At 40.8% G+C, this 16432-nt stretch overlaps 1 protein-coding gene and 1 long non-coding RNA gene across 4 annotated transcripts in view; both read left to right on the forward strand.

Annotated features, from left to right (window-relative positions):
* LOC307224041 overlaps window positions 1-16432 on the forward strand; it is a 199050-nt gene that overhangs the window by 145847 nt on the left and 36771 nt on the right. The window lies entirely within an intron of this gene.
* The window catches only part of FHIP1A (FHF complex subunit HOOK interacting protein 1A), a 118482-nt gene that overhangs the window by 65279 nt on the left and 36771 nt on the right, over window positions 1-16432 (forward strand). For all 3 annotated transcript variants that reach the window (XM_079990418.1, XM_079990417.1, XM_079990419.1), the window contains exons 2-5: window positions 3634-3843; window positions 5043-5669; window positions 10204-10362; window positions 12104-12190. In XM_079990418.1, coding sequence (XP_079846544.1) covers window positions 3739-3843; window positions 5043-5669; window positions 10204-10362; window positions 12104-12190 — 978 coding nt within the window. In that variant the 5' untranslated portion in view covers window positions 3634-3738. The remainder of the gene's footprint in view (window positions 1-3633; window positions 3844-5042; window positions 5670-10203; window positions 10363-12103; window positions 12191-16432) is intronic.

Consider the following 16432-nt stretch of genomic DNA (forward strand, 5'->3'; position numbering starts at 1 on the left):
TACATGTGCTATGCCTCTACAGCAGGCTTGTCCATGGTCCTCCAGATATTGTTGGACTCTCTCATCACACCTGAGCATCAGCCATGTTTATCTGGGACTGATGAGAGTTTGAATCCACCCTTCAACCCAACTCTCATAAAAAGTAAAGAGAGACAGAAACTTTGGGTTCATGTCACCCAAACCCAGTAGATATTGTTGTTGGATGACCAAGATGGAGAGTAATGCCACAAATCTTTACAGGAATCTGAAACCAATTAAACCCAGCTTCCTTTCTTAGTTGGAGTGTGAAAGAAACTCCATTTCTTATATCAATAGTCTAAGTGGCTGATCAGACATTATTTAGAGGCTAGCTTTGACATGCAGTGCTAGTGTGGAGACTACGATTTTAAGACCAAGGGCACGAGCACCTAGGTTATGGGGGTGGACAATCTGAAACAGTAGGGCTTATGTGGATACAGAAAGCAGTGGAAAGAACTTGAAGAGGAACATATCCAAAGATGAATGTGAGACCATGTGAAGAGAAAGAGAGTTTTGACATGCACATGTGTTTTCCTAACCCCTGTGGCACAGTATTTCTGAATTTAGATTTATTTGTGAAAGAATTCATGCAGTTACTTGTCTTATCCTCCTAGGGGCTGCTATTTCCTTGCAAAATCTGTGTGTGCTTGCTGCTTTATACTTGAATGTGTTGGAGAAAAACATTTCACTGAAAATGTGAACCAAATTGTAATTCATTTTAAAGCAGGTGCAGTGGCTCAAATTGGTGGATGACCCCCCCCCCCTAAACAAACTTAGTATTTTGGTAAAAGGACATACCTTATGCAATTGAGTCTGCAGAACTGTAATCTTGGTTTGCACAATAAATATTCCTCAGCAGTTGTGACTGAATAAATTGAAAGGGTTTTTTGATTGCTACTGTGTTTGAATATCACAATGAACCATGGTTTATCAGGATGGGAACAGGTTACAGTGAACACATGTTTAACAGGAAACAGCTGTGAGGAAGAGTTATGATTACAATGGAAGACAAAATATTGCGATGTGGTGAAGAAATGCAAAGAGTCTTGTGGCACCTTTAAAGTGAACATATGTATAATTGATTTTTTTTGTCAATCCATTTGATCAGCCTCATGATGAAGTAGACTGTAGTCCAGTAGTCCATGAAACTTTACTTCATAATAAATTTGTTAATCTCTAGAAGTGCCATACAACTCTTATTTTTGGTCTGTTGCAGCAAATGCAACAATCATGCAAACCTTTCTGGAAACTCTGAAGGGAGGCTGTAATCCACATTCTATTTAGTTTCAAAATAACTGGGAATCTAGTGTACAGAAGGGAATTTCTCTGTTTTTGTTCTGGCTCTGAATAAGTGAAAACACTCTGCACCTCTGTGATAAAGTTGAATTTACTTGTTAAAACAATCCCACTCAGTAAAACAATTATTGAGAAGAAAACATTTTCTCTCATTGTATTCTTGCTCACCCTGCCACTGTCCAGATCACTCCTTGTTAAATTACCTGCCTCTTTTCTTCTCCAAATATTTCTGGTTGCACTTAGCTCATATGAGAATCTATTATAGTATAAAAGAACACCATCTCCCTGAATAGATGAACTGTATACTCTCAGAACTTCCATCTAGTCGGAACTGAGCTTGTTTATTGGTCTTCATCCAACTCATTACTGATGCCAGGCACTGGTTCAGCACATTCACTGCCTTACGTTAATCTGACAAAGAGAAATAGAGCTGGGTGCCATCAGTAAATTGATAAAATCTCCCCCCAAATTTCAGAATGACTTATCCCAGCAATATCTTAGATGTTAAAGAGCACAAAGGACAATACAGAATCCTGTGGAAATCGATAGCGCCATCAGTAGTGCCAGTATCAATTGCAAAAATGGTCCTCCAAGATGAGAGCAGAACTCCCATCAGGCCCAGCAAGCATGGCCACATCTGGAAAGCCAAAGGTTCTCCACACTTGTATTAGAGAGACATATGGAATTAGTTGCAGAATGGTTTTATGATCTAACCAAATGTTGGCTGGGCAATTTTGCTGCGAAAAGTTATTTTGGGGGGATTATTACCATGATAAGGCAGTTAATATTTACTTCCCAGCAGTTGTAAAGGTCTTTTGGTTTGTTCATAATGTCAAGCACATTTCTGAAATCAGCATAATTTGTCTTAATTTCCATACTTGTTAAGCAGCACAGTAATTAAGGTGGACCACTTCCAAGGTGGTTTACCAAGGACTATATATGGAGCAGGAGTCCTAAGATGTATTACTTGGGTAGCAAAACACATCCCTCACTCATTCCCATTAATTGCTCTGAAATGCAAAGAACCAGATAACACTGCTAGCACCATGTGCTACAACTGAAATTGCAAGCAATCAAATAAATAAATAAATAAATAAATAAATAAATAAATAATTTTTTGTCTTGTCTGTGGAGTCCAAGAATCTAACTCTTGTTAGTCTGTTGCAGCACCTTCGATTAATGAATTTATTGTTGCATGGCCATGTGTGTGGTCAGTTTCATGGGCTATGAAGCTGATTTATTCAATAAAAGTTTGTGATAAACTATGACACAACAAGCAAAGATTTTGTGAAATGAAATCCTGGCTATTTCTCCTGGCTATGTGGGAGGAGAATGAAGAGCAGGGGAGCACATTAACCCAAGGCTTGGCTCAGGCTCATTATAACTAGTGCAAAAACATGGTTTCCCATTATGTGTGAATGTGACCAGGGTGGTGGTATGCTGTCATTTATCTGACCAAATTGATGCATTGATTACATGTAGGAACTACTCTTTATTTTCATGGCATTTTACCATTGGTACAAACCACAGTGTGGGCACCCTGCGCTCTTTCACATCATGTAATTTCACACAGTTTGCTCCTATTAACAACAGCAACAACAAAAAAGGTCGTGTTTCTGAATGAATAGCTGTTTTTGTCAGAAATCTTTTTAAAAGGTCCTCAACCTTGCATATGTATTCAGCTTTTGTTGTTAGTATTGCTTAGTTACCAAGGATAATATAGGAAAAGGCATGATGTATTTTCACGTGTACCAAATTTAGCTTTAATTTGCTTTTGTGTTCTTCCAGTTAGTAGCTCCCACAGAAGCCTATCGAAAGCTCTTTGCCTTTCTAAGCCAAGGACCCCATTCTAGTTATAAACATCCTTCACCATACTTTTCCCCCCAGGGGAAGAATGATAACCTTTCCCACAACATACTTCTGACTATGGTGTGCTGCAAAGAGCACAGAATCAAGAAATGATCACTTTGTCAGAAACATGGATTAGTCTAGTAAACCAATAAAGTATGTAAGAGGAACCTTTCTGGATCAAACCAAAGGCCTGCCTATCTAGTTCAGTATCCTGTATCCCATAGTGTCCAACGAGATGTCTATGGGAAGCCCACTAGCAAGAGATGAATGCAATATCCCTCTTCTGCTGTTTTCCGCCAGGGATATGTAATACTATAAAGAAGTGAGAAGATGCAGACTTGTGTCGCAGTAGATCTAGGACCATGTGTATAATATCACATTATTCCCAGTACATCTTTTAAAATCTAACATTGCTGTTAAATCCCATATGTTTTTTCTTTATGAATTTTGATTTTGGTTTCTTTGCAGATCAAAGATGCTCTCCAGACTTGACACTTGTGATGCAGTGATCAGCAGCAGAAGAGAGGAAAGGAAATTGAATATGGCCTCATAGAATTGAACTTTGGAGAGTTTATGATGTCCACAGGTGCGAGTGGCAGGAAAAAGCATCAGGCTGTGAGCCTCGAAGGAGTTGACCCAGAGACCTGCATGATAGTGTTTAAAACTCACTGGGCACAGGTAAAGTAGCTCAGGGACGCTTTTCTTCAATTGGTTTTTAAAGTTGGTTGCACTGGTAAGAATCCATTCCAAAACAACAACAACAATCAAGAAACAACAAAAATATTGGAAGTTGGTTTTAACTGCCAATACACAGCATGCAGTCTGTTCCCTAACACTCAAGTGCATTTTCTGTTCTTGTTCTGGAAAATGGTAGAATCTTGCTCCTCCATTATTTAGTTAACATCACATGTAATAATAAAGGGGCATAGCTCTGTTTGATGGATAGGCTAGAGAAAATGCTGGGAGATTTAGATTTAATGAAAGGAGATAAAATTTATAATATAACTTTGAATTATCGTGCTTTGACGGTCCCGTGGATTTTAAAGATAAGGCTCAATTATATATTAGTATTGGATGCAAACCTGCACATGGTTAGGCTGCTTAAATCCTATTGAAGCAGGCTTTGTGCAGGTGTGCAGACTAAGGAGATGCATTTTACAGCACCAGGCAATGATCTCTTTTAATCCAGTGTTGTTTACATTGACTGACACATGTCTACAGTCAAGTTGCCTTCCTCTGTTTTTGTCACCTGAGATCCTTCCATTGTAATGTTGGGGATTGACCTAACACACCCTCTTAGCGTTTATACAAGCAAATGATGCCACTTAATCATGGCTTCAGCTACCCAGCTCTCCCAGAAGTTGAATTAGCAAAAGACATTGTTAGTACTGAATTTGGTATTTGCAACTTGGTTGGCCAGCACTCCCAATTTTAATGTTTCTACTTACAAGGATAGTGATCAGTGGTAGCTTGCTACATAATGTTACGAGGCAATTAAAGAACCATTGGGGTTGAAGACCAGAATATAAATACGTTAAATAAATAATATTTTAACAAACCCATTAGATACAGTAGTGTATGAGCTGTTTAAATGTGCTTTCATAAATTAATTCCTATTGCTAATTTATAAGTTGTTTGCTACTTGATTAAATTATTAATCTCTGCAATCCATTCTGAGGTCCATTTTGAGAGGCACTTCGCTGCATTTGTTCAATAGATTTTTTTGTTCAATAGATGTTTTTACATTGGGAGCTTAAAACACTGATTCAGTCTAGCAATTTTGAAGACTGGGTTTAGTGAAAAATAGGACTTGAGTTAAAAGGTTAGTTAAGAACCTCTTCACTCTGATAACGAGAATGTGTTTCATGTTTCTCTAGGTGGTGAAAATATTAGAGAAGCATGACCCTTTGAAAAATATTCAGGCAAAATATGGGGCAATTCCTCCCGATGAGGCCAGCACTGTGCAGAATTATGTAGAACACATGCTCTTCCTGTTAATTGAAGAGCAAGCAAAAGATGCTGCCATGGGACCTATCCTGGAGTTTGTTGTTACCGAGAATATCATGGAGAAACTCTTCCTTTGGAGTCTCAGACGGGAGTTCACTGATGAGATGAAAATCGAACAGTTGAAGATGTATGAAATGCTTGTCACTCAGTCCCACCAGCCCTTGCTGCATCACAAGCCCATCTTGAAACCTTTGATGATGTTGCTGAGTTCTTGTTCAGGAACTACTACACCAGCCGTGGAAGCTGAGCTGGTGGTTCTTCTCAACCAGCTGTGCTCAATCCTAGCCAAAGATCCATCTATTTTAGAACTCTTTTTCCATACCAGTGAGGACCAAGGAGCTGCAAACTTCCTAATTTTCTCTCTCTTGATTCCTTTCATTCATCGAGAAGGGACTGTGGGCCAACAGGCTCGTGATGCACTGCTTTTTATAATGTCACTTTCTGCAGAAAACAATGTTGTTGCTAACCATATAGTAGAAAACACTTACTTCTGTCCGGTAAGTTGCTTCTTTTGACCCTACCCTCTAAAGAAACCCCTCTCTTGATATTTTCCCCACCAACAAAGCAGAACTGAATTTATTTGGTACATTTTGTTACGGTTTTGCAGAAGTGGGAAGTGGTGGTATCAGGGGGATATATCTTTCTGAACCAGTCTGTATTTAATTGTGGTCATTTTTATACTATAATTTGCTCCTCAGCTGAAAACTTATCAGGAGCAAAATGAACAAATTAGGGACTAAATACATGCCATTTAGTGGGGATAATATCAAAGTATGATATTTAGGTGGCCATTTAGGTCTAATTAACGTTGGTATTAGTATACCATGATATTATAATGTGCCATTTGAAGATCAGACAGTTTTTTGAATAAAACATTTGCATTAGGTGTTAAAACTGTAAAATGTTGAAATTTTCAAAAATCTCTCCAGTTATGCTTCAGTTAAGCTAGTTACATTTTGTTTTTAAACAAATCAAACTATTTCGCTCCAACTTAATCTTACTGAACTCACAGTAGCCAAGAATTAGTTGTTTTCCTTCTGCTCCACCACCTACCTATCACAACGACACACATGCCAACTTGCATAAGTTCCTATGAGTTCGTGGCAGGTGATTCCCAAAGGAATCCTTTTTATTCTTTCAAGTCAGAAACTAGCAGCGTTCAAACCAAGCTAACTTCACACTTACTGCTTCTGCTTCCTGCCTCCATTCAGTTCCTGCTATCCTTTGACCTGCTGCCTCATCATTTATTTATTATATGCGTATCTGGCTTTTTCCGACAAATACTTTGAAAGTGGTTCATATCAGTCAAAAAAAATTAGGCAGGGAAAGGAGCTAGAGAAGGGATAATGCTGGAATGAAGTGATTAATTGTGTATCTGTGTTTCTAATGGTGGCCAGATTAGACTGATAACTGGAACAAAGTGTTGAACTGAAGATGATCCAGTGAAGATCGAACTGATATTCCTTTGCAGTTGATCTTGCTATGATAACAGTTGGTGCAACTGCCTGATGCAGCTTGTTCCTGAGTGTTGTTAGGTTGGGCTAGGTTAGTTGAAATTAGTTCCTACTGCAATCCAGGGGTACCAACTTGAATGAAATATTGGGGGGCCCAGGTAGGCCCCACCCTGCATAATCAATCACAAGATGTGGCGCATGCACACCGTCTGAATGGTAATGCCCATCAACTTTGGCGGGTCCCGGCCCCTTCAAATATTTTAGAGGGGCGGGGCAAAGGGACCTTGTCCCCTAGATGTTGGCTCCTATGCTGCAATCAATGGGGCAAATTGGTAATGACTTGATCTGCTTTCCGTTTCAACTATGTCTGGATCCAAACCTTCCCTCGTACTTTTTGTACCAGCCCAGCCATAAGGCAGGGTGAGACCATTGCCTCAGGTGGCAGAAGCCCCACTGCCTCCATAAGCAGCAGGGCACGTGGTACTGGCAGAGCAGGTAGGAGGTGGCAGTAGGGAAGGGAAGGTGGCACTTCCCATTTTACGTCAAGTGATGAGGCGAGACGTGGCACCCTTTATTCCAGGACAACAGGCTTTGTTTAGTCGTTTAGTCATGTCTGACTCTTTGTGACCTCATGGACCAGAGCACGCCAGGCACTCCTGTATTCCACTGCCTCCCGCAGTTTGGTCAAACTCATGTTCGTAGCTTCGAGAACACTGTCCAACCATCTCATCCTCTGTCGTCCCCTTCTCCTTGTGCCCTCCATCTTTCCCAACATCAGGGTCTTTTCCAGGGAGTCTTCTCTTCTCATGAGGTGGCCAAAGTATTGGAGCCTCAGCTTCAGGATCTGTCCTTCCAGTGAGCGCTCTATCCTTAAGAATGGATAGATTTGATCTTCTCAAGAGTCTCCTCCAACACCATAATTCAAAAGCATCAATTCTTCAGCAATCAGCCTTATTTATGGTCCAGCTCTCACTTCCATACATTACTACTGGGAAAACCATAGCTTTAACTATATGGACCTCTGTTGGCAAGGACGACAGGCAAGTAGGTCCAAATATCTGAGAATGCTTTTCTTTCTCCCTCACTGCCCTGGTATACAAAGAAATGAAATTGGATAGGCTCAAAATAAGTTGCATAGTTAAGGAAAGTTTTAGTCTAAAATTAACACAATAGTAGCCACAGCCCTTTTTGACATTATTTTAAAGATCCTCCTGGGAGTGTGTGTGTCAAGAGTGACAACATGGGTCACAGCATGTAAACAACTGAATGACACATTATGAAACAACTTTCTACCCTGTTGCTAATGAATCTCTTTAAATGTATATCAAGATTACAGTTTTACTTGCAAGCACTGAGTAATAAGTCTCTAGCATAGACATTTTCTTGTTGACTTCATTTAAATTGATACATCTAAAGAGTACTCATTTTTTAAAATTGTCCCCAAGGTAGATACCCTTATTAGATCCATGCTGTAACTTCCATAATTACATTTGCCAATTAATTTTTAGAATGACTTTTTACTCTGAAGATTAAAGCAAGCTGTATTAACCTTCAAACAGTTGGGGGCCTTGAGTGACAAAACACATTCCTAATTAGAATGATTGTCTTAGTGTGTAAAAGGTAGCTAGCCCAAGTCTATAATAAAATATCAGAGTCCGCTCCTGAGGGCTGCTCACTTTTTAAAGACCCATAATGTGTTGGTCTTGTGAGTTTGATCTTTGCAGTTCGGGGAGTTCTATACTGCCTTCGCGAAAAATCAGAATGATGCCGCAGGGATCTGGTTAGCATCCATCGTTCACTCAGGCAAAAAATACAGAATGATTAAAGGATTTCTTTCACTGCTATTTGCCCGTGAATGTAATAAAATAATCTAAATTCTGATTCAATTAAAAGAAAGCTTGGCGTGATATTGTACTGAATGTCAAAATCCCTCCCCTGTAATTAAAATAATGATAGCTAGAGTGCAGAAGCAAGCATTCAACCTTAGGCCATTCCAGAATGTGTGCCCTTATGCAAATTTCGACTAGTTGAAAAAGCAGGTCAGCCCTTCTTAAGCTATGGACTTCTTAGCAGCCCCCTGTGTGCAGAGACACCCTTGAGCAGGTCTAGAGTACTGTGGATTGCAGCCATCCTGCAACACTATATTAAATATCTGATGGATGAGCTGTGCAGAGCTGAGGTCATGCAAGAAACAGAGGATAAGCAGAGTGGAAGGTCAAAATTGCATGGGTAAGCTGGGGGTTACCTTAACTTTTGAAGCATTTTCCTAACTGGGAACTGCATGAGTAGGCAAGAGAAAAGCAGTGTATCATACTTGGGGAAGAATTCTTTGTTTATTCTACTTTTTCTTGTTCCTTTGGAAATAACTTAAAGGTTACTTGGGGCAGGATAGAAAGAAAGTTGACAACTGTCAATAATACCACTACTGACAAACGGTAGCTGTCTGCACTAGCTACGTTGGGGAATAAAATTGTTGTGTATTTATTGGATTGTCTACATGACTAACGTAAAACCCAACCATGCAGGAATGTTGCCATAGTTAGTCTTTCTAAAAGTTTACTCTGACAGACCATAGCTTCTTTTCACCCCCACAGTTCTGTTAATTGTAGCTTGGGTGATGGAATAAGCGAGTAAAGAACATAATAGATGCAGAGAAACACACAGTGGCAGTCTTTATGCCTGTCAATCAAAAAAAATTAATGTTTCAACTTGGTGCCTCTAGAAAATCAGGCTTATCATCCCAGTACTCAAAATGATTTACAAGCAGAATAGCTTTAACTGGCTCTTGTAAAACTAAAGTTGCATGACTCGTAATATTTATTCTTCCCATGTCTTTGCATTGATTGTTGGAATAAGGCTAAGAACTTACATCCACCACTTCCCGTCAATAACTATAATGTGTTTTTTTAAAAAACCACATAATTCCTTTTATGGCTTCTGCCTAGACTGGGTATTTACATTCAGAGAAAAAGCTGCAACGTTCCACCTAGTATTCTTTTAGTAAGTCTTGCTTGTGTTGGTCCAAGGGTCAATTGCATTCATAGTAATATAGATCGACATGTGTAAGCATAGTTATGGTTAGTGTATGAGCATGGATTTTGTATATCCATTCCAGAAGTAGCACTGTTCTCTAGGCAGAAGGTGGTGGTAAGGCTGTGAGAACAAATCACATAAACTCTTCTGTGAGTACGTTGTTTTCATTGACACCTACAGTTTATATTTTAGAAACAGATGAAAAATACAAATTGCAGAAGCAAGCACACCTTCCGTTTTTGTGTTAAAGCAACCATATATCACGCAAGCTGAGCTGTTGTAAACATCTAGAGCAACAAATTCTATTTTATTTGAGTGTCCTGTGTCTACTGTGTGTTGCCCACATGTTGTTGATAGTTTACATACATGTGTCTTCCTTTTGATGTTTAGTGCTCTTAACAACTAGTTCTGTTTGTTTACTTAACTTGTTTGTTTATATACCAAGAAATCTCAGTTCTGTCTTAATGAAAAGCTTATCAGTGATGCAAACACTATGTTTAAATAGTTGCTTTCTCTCCCCCTCCCTTTATGTTCTTCAATTCAGGTGCTAGCCACAGGCTTAAGTGGCCTATACTCATCTTTGCCTACAAAGTTGGAAGACAAAGGAGAAGAATGGCACTGTCTGCTGAAAGACGACTGGCTTCTTTCTCCAGCTCTTGTCCAATTCATGAACTCCCTTGAGTTCTGCAATGCTGTAATACAGGTACTGGACTCAAGGAGAGAGCCTGCTTATGAAACCAGCCTTTTAAAATATGTGGATGATGTCCATTTCTGCTCTTCCATTTGTTGGAGGATTTTTAATCCCATGTCGTCTGCTAACAAAAGGCGAGCAAAAAGCAATTTTTGCTGATTCCTTTTCCGCCCTGCATCCCTCTCCTTCCTTTCCAAATATATATAGGGGACAGTGGGGAAGGTAGCATGGGAGGAGGAAGGAGAAATGGGTGCAAATAGTTTTCATTCCCTTCTGTTACCAGAGGTCTTAATGAGATCAAATGCTTCTTGATGAACAGAAGGCGTTCTGTCCACATTAAGGGCACAGTTGAATCAAACCCTATGCTGTGATTATTTACAGTTCATATAATTAATTATTCAGTCTTGATTTCAAGAGAGAGCAAGTTTCTTGCGAGTATGGGCAAGTATTAATAATTGTGATTTACATAACAAATATTCCTCATAAATCAGATACATATTTCTTTTTATTAACATTGCCCTCTTCCTAAAGATGGTTGACTGAACACCCTTTATTGATTCTAAAATCAAAGATTTATTTCTCAGACAGAACATTGTGGTTGTCTGGACTAATTATGCTAGTTTATGATCAGGTTCTCATAACAGTTAGATGCTTGCACACAAATGCACCCCAAAAGCTGTGAACCACTTTCATTGTGGTTGAGCTGATCAGGAGGTTAAGTATGTTTCACGGATCTAAATTAAATTCTGTTTGGTCTTCTCATGTTCTTTGTTCTTGATTATTTCTTAATTAGATTTTCGCTCTTTTGAGTCTTTGTTCTTCTCCAGTCTAATGATAAAATCACATTTTATATCTCTTTGATGCTGTGTTTAGGATTCTTATTGCAGCAAGGCTGTTTAGTATCTATAGCTTTATCTGAGTTATGCAACTTTGCTCAGTTTCATTAGTGAAAATACAGGATGGAAGTGTTTGTATATGCAATGTAGAAAAATTCCTGTTTTTATTCTCTTTACAAAAGTGATGCATGTAGGGGAAAAGGGTCCTCATTTTGTCTTTCTTTCTTTTTGACTTCCAAATTCAGAAAGCTGTCTGTTCTATAGCAAACATTTATTATGAAGTTGACTAAATGTATTGTATTATAAGAAGGCCTTTGAAAAAGTGTATTTGCCAGAAAAGTCACCAGGTGCCTCACATGGTCCGTTTCTGCGTTTCTCTCACTACAGAATAGTAGTTGCAGAAAAACTGGTTTGTTTGAATTATTGAAATAATGTTGCTATGTATTGAAAAGCTGAAACATAAATAATGGTCTTTCTGTTGCATCACTATAATTTGATAAATTTAATAGTAGCTTGGCCATTCTAAAATGACCTCAGTAGGCTGCAATGTACACTTGGGTGGCTATTAATCTATCATATTGCACCATTAAATTGTATGACATAGGGATATGAGCCTTTTGATCTTTACTTACATATGAATTAATTTCCCTTAAATATACCGCCCAGTTCTACATATGCTTAAATACACAAGTAAGCATATCTTGAATTTAATAGGGTTCTGTGCATAGGATATAAGCTATAGTTTATCTCTTCATTTGTGTAAAGATGGTTGGAGGACTTTTATCAGAGGTTAATTATTATTACTATTTAATTTTTCTGTCAACTTCAGAAAAATATGTTAAATCATAACTTAAGTTTGATACTCTAGATGCCTTTTTGATTGAAATCCCATGATCACTCTCCCTTCACTTCTTTAGGTGGCACATCCTTTGATTCGGATGCAGCTTGTGAATTACATTTATAATGGTTTTCTAGTACCAGTTATGGCCCCAGCATTGCATAAGGTCAGTGTTTTTCATATGTTTTTGTTTTTTAAAAAAACCAGCAGCCATTTTCAAAGTCTTAAGAATATTACGTGTGTGATGAAGATGGACCAATCGAAGCATAACTACTTTAGCCCAGTTTCTTTACTTGAATTACTCATTAGACATCTGCTGATATAGCAACAGAAGGTCACATCCCTCGAGTTGCTATTTGATCTATAATCAAATACAAAATGTTTGCCTGGCTGAAATCATAGTAATTCAGAGAAACATGGCAGGTAGTTCTGCTAGCGAAGTGAGTATATTTTAGTAGTTGACTTTAAATTGACTTGCTGATCTAATTCTTAAAATGGTTGTTCACAGTGGCCAACCAGAGTCCTATGGGAAACCAGTAAGCAGGACCTGTACACAACAGCACTTTCCCTACTCTGCCTCTGACAGTTGAGGTAGAACATAGCCACTGCAACTAGTAGTCACTGATGGTCCATTAAGTTCTAGTATGTCCCAGAGTTCTAGAATCCAATTCTTCTACACCATGCACATTTTTTTACACTTCTGTTATCTCTCCTTTTACTTTACTTTCCTCTAAACTAAAAAGCACCCAAAGTTGTAACTAGGCCTGGGTGACGTTGGGCTTTCAACATCGTGGTGTATCACCAATCAAACATCGCGGTTTGAAAAAAGCTCCATTGATGCCAGGTGAAACTGCCGCAGCTCTCATTGTGGGAGCTGAGGAGCTTTCACCCCAGCACCTCGCGGGCTGTGGCCAGTACAGTTGGTCTCAGCCTGCTGCTCAGCCGGGGGAGGTAGACAGGCTCCTGCCCCCAGCGGAGCCAGTCCCGAGTCCCCTGCAGCTCGCACTGGAGCAGCAAGGACCGTGGGGCTCCTTGCCAAGCTCCCTCTGCCTTCGCTGGCATGGGGGACGGGCGAGCTACCTTGTCCGCTTGCCATCCACTCCCCAAAGACGGACCAAACAGCAGTAGCCAAGCGCATGGAACCTGTCAGGCTCCATGCATTTGACTGTCATCGCCTTTGCCCACACGGGTGTGCAGGGGTCATTCGCCCTAGCAGGTATGACACATCCCACCCTCCTGGGCGTGGTCTGCAAGGTGTGGCATACAAAGGCACCCTATCCTGCTGGAGGCTGTGCTCCCCAGCTAAGCAGCCTTGACCCCGCTCCTACTCGTGTACAAGCAGGGCTGGGGATCTCTCAGCTGGGAAGTGGAGGCTTCGTACTCCCCAGCTGAGCAGCCCCGATCCCTCTCCTACTCACATGCAAGCGGGACCAGGGCTCTCCCAGCTGGGGAGGTGGAGCACTTTTACAGAGCCCCCATCCTGCCGCTGCGAGCCGATGGCGGGTCGGCAGCTCTGTAAAACTGCTTGGCTGAGGCGAGGGCAGCAGTTTAAAGAAGCAGAGGACAGAACAAGCTGTACTCAAGAGTGGTGACTGTTTCACCAGCGATATATCACTGAGTGAAGCTGTCATCACAGTCTGCCCCACATACCAGTCCTGGACGATATATCGATATTGCCCAGGCATAATTGTAACCTTTCATCATAGAGGAGTTGCTCTGTCCCCTTGGCTGCATTTTTGGGAAACTTCTCCAGTTCTACAGTATCAGGTGACCAGAGCTGTACACTAAGTATTCCAACCATGGTCACACCATAGATTTGTATAACAGCACTATGTCACTGACAGTTTTAGTTTCTTTCCTGTTTTAATGATCCCTAGCATGGCATTCACCTTTTCCACAGCTGTCACACGCTGGATCAATGTTTTTTATCAAACTATGTACTATGACCCCAAGGTCTCGTTCCTTGTCAGTCACGGCCAGTTCAGACCCCATGAGAGTGTCCATGAAATTAGGATCTCCCTCGCAGGTATTATTGAATTGCTTTTGCCATTTTTCTGCTCACTCACCCAGTTTCACATTTGAATTCCTTAAGAACTCTTGAGTGGACCTGGTGATTTGTCAGTATTTGCTCTGCTCATTTTTATTTTGTGAGGAAGGTTCTTGTTGTGACTATTTGCCTCAGATCCCCTTCCTGTGGGATTTAGTTCCGGGACAGGGATCTGCCCTATATCTTCACAGCTTCTTTCTCTGCAGCATCGATCCATGACACCCTCCCATTTTAAACATGTTTTGGATGTGTTGCCTAAATGATTGTGATATATTCCAACTGCAGTCCATCAATCTTATCAAGTTATGCTTTGGCAAACTCGAGGGGGAGAACGTAACCTGGGGCCTGGCAGCACATCTGAAGCATGGAGTGGTATTTCGGCAGCGCATTGTCGCATTGCTTCAGCATGAGCGCTTCAGCTGTTTAAATGAGAGATTGCTGTGACAGTCTCATTAGCATTTGAAAGGCTCTCAGTTCAGCCTGCCGTGTAGATAATTAATAGAATTATTAATATTGCCGAAAAAGTGTCCTTATTTCCTTTGGATTTGTCAGTGTGTCCTGTCATCTTTACCTGTCAAGACTTTTGAGTTCTTGTCTCATCACCATGTTGGCACAAAACAAGTACAAATAAAATTAAATGTCTATGTATGTGTTTTCAAATGGTTTATGTACTTGCAGAGAAACAAAACTTTCCTTCTGGGTATGAGGAAAAATAAATAAATCCTAGGAGTGGATGTGAACTGAGGCATTAGCAGTACCTTCAAAGGGCTTCCCTGCATCTGGATCAGAAATGCAGGGAGTTGAAATAGATGATCTTTGTGATCCCTCACAACTCTACAGTTCTATGATTCTGTGTGATTTGAACACCAGAACTACCTGTTTAAGTGGTTAAGTTCTACTAAAAAGAAACATTTGAGCAGTACTTCTGGGAAGTACGTTTGAGCACTTTTTTATTTTATATGGCCAGATGGTACAAATACCAATGCTTCTTCTAACTGAAGCTTTGGTAAATGAAGAAAGGAGGAAAAATAAACACCAAAGTCCAAAAGGCCAGTTTGTAATGAAACTTGTGATCATTTCATTACTGGTAAGACAAATTATAGATGAAGTCGTCAAAGGGTACAGTGTCCCCTGTGAATAAAATTTACTGTCTAGTAATTAATGTAGAATTTTAAAAGTGCCTTCTGTTTCCTTGTGTTAAATATATTAACATCTGCAGAATGTCTTCAGTTAGAACTTCTGCCACTTTCAGAGATGAACTACCACCAACCTCAGCGGTTCTTTTTCACTTCAGCATGGTGTTTTGTTTTTAAAAATCTACTTTTGCAGCTGTAATCATTACTTACGTGGGCGTAAGTCCTATTGAATTGAGGTTATTTCTGAGTAGACATTAGCGAGGTAAAGGTAAAGGTAAAGGTACCCCTGCCCGTACGGGCCAGTCTTGACAGACTCTGGGGTTGTGCACCCATCTCACTTAAGAGGCCAGGGGCCAGCGCTGTCCGGAGACACTTCCGGGTCACGTGACCAGCGTGACATCGCTGCTCTGGCCAGAGCCAGAGCCAGAGCCGCACACGGAAACGCCGTTTACCTTCCCGCTGGTAAGCGGTCCCTATTTATCTACTTGCACCCGGAGGTGCTTTCGAACTGCTAGGTTGGCAGGCGCTGGGACCGAGCAGCGGGAGCGCACCCCGCCGCAGGGATTCGAACCGCCGACCTTTCGATCGGCAAGCCCTAGGCGCTGAGGCTTTAACCCACAGCGCCACCTGCGTCCCTAGACATTAGCGAGACTGCACTGTAAATGGCTTATTGTCTAATCTAGCACTAGAATTATATAACATTTATATCCCACACTTGTGATTCAAGGACCCGATCCCCGCTTGGGGAATAAAGACACGTGGACACAGAATGTAAGGTTAATGGGTAAGGTAAAGGCCACAACCTTATTGATTACAGCATGTGAGAAGGTATTGGCTTAGGCATTGGACCACGGAATATTAGACTCCACCCACCCGTAGAGGGGTGAGTCTGAGGAGGGGTTAACCACCAGTAGGGGAAGCCTGTTGATGCTGATCCAACTATAGGCTCTCTTTCTGATGTCACCGAGGGTCGTGCCATGGCCCCCCGCCACACGGGCATCAGACAGGATCCACGACCGCCAGATTCCTTTAGCGGAATACCCAAAATTGCCGGGGAAGGTGATGGCCACACCTTGCCCCCCGAAACACCAACAACACATTCCAATGCCTAACCTAATCTAAAAGTAGATTTTTTAAAAATCTACTTTTGCAGCTGTAATCATTACTTACGTGGGCGTAAGTCCTATTGAATTGAGGTTATTTCTGAGTAGACATTAGCGAGACT

This window comes from Podarcis cretensis (genome assembly GCF_951804945.1).
Source record: "Podarcis cretensis genome assembly, chromosome: 9".
NCBI classification, from domain to species: domain Eukaryota; kingdom Metazoa; phylum Chordata; class Lepidosauria; order Squamata; family Lacertidae; genus Podarcis; species Podarcis cretensis.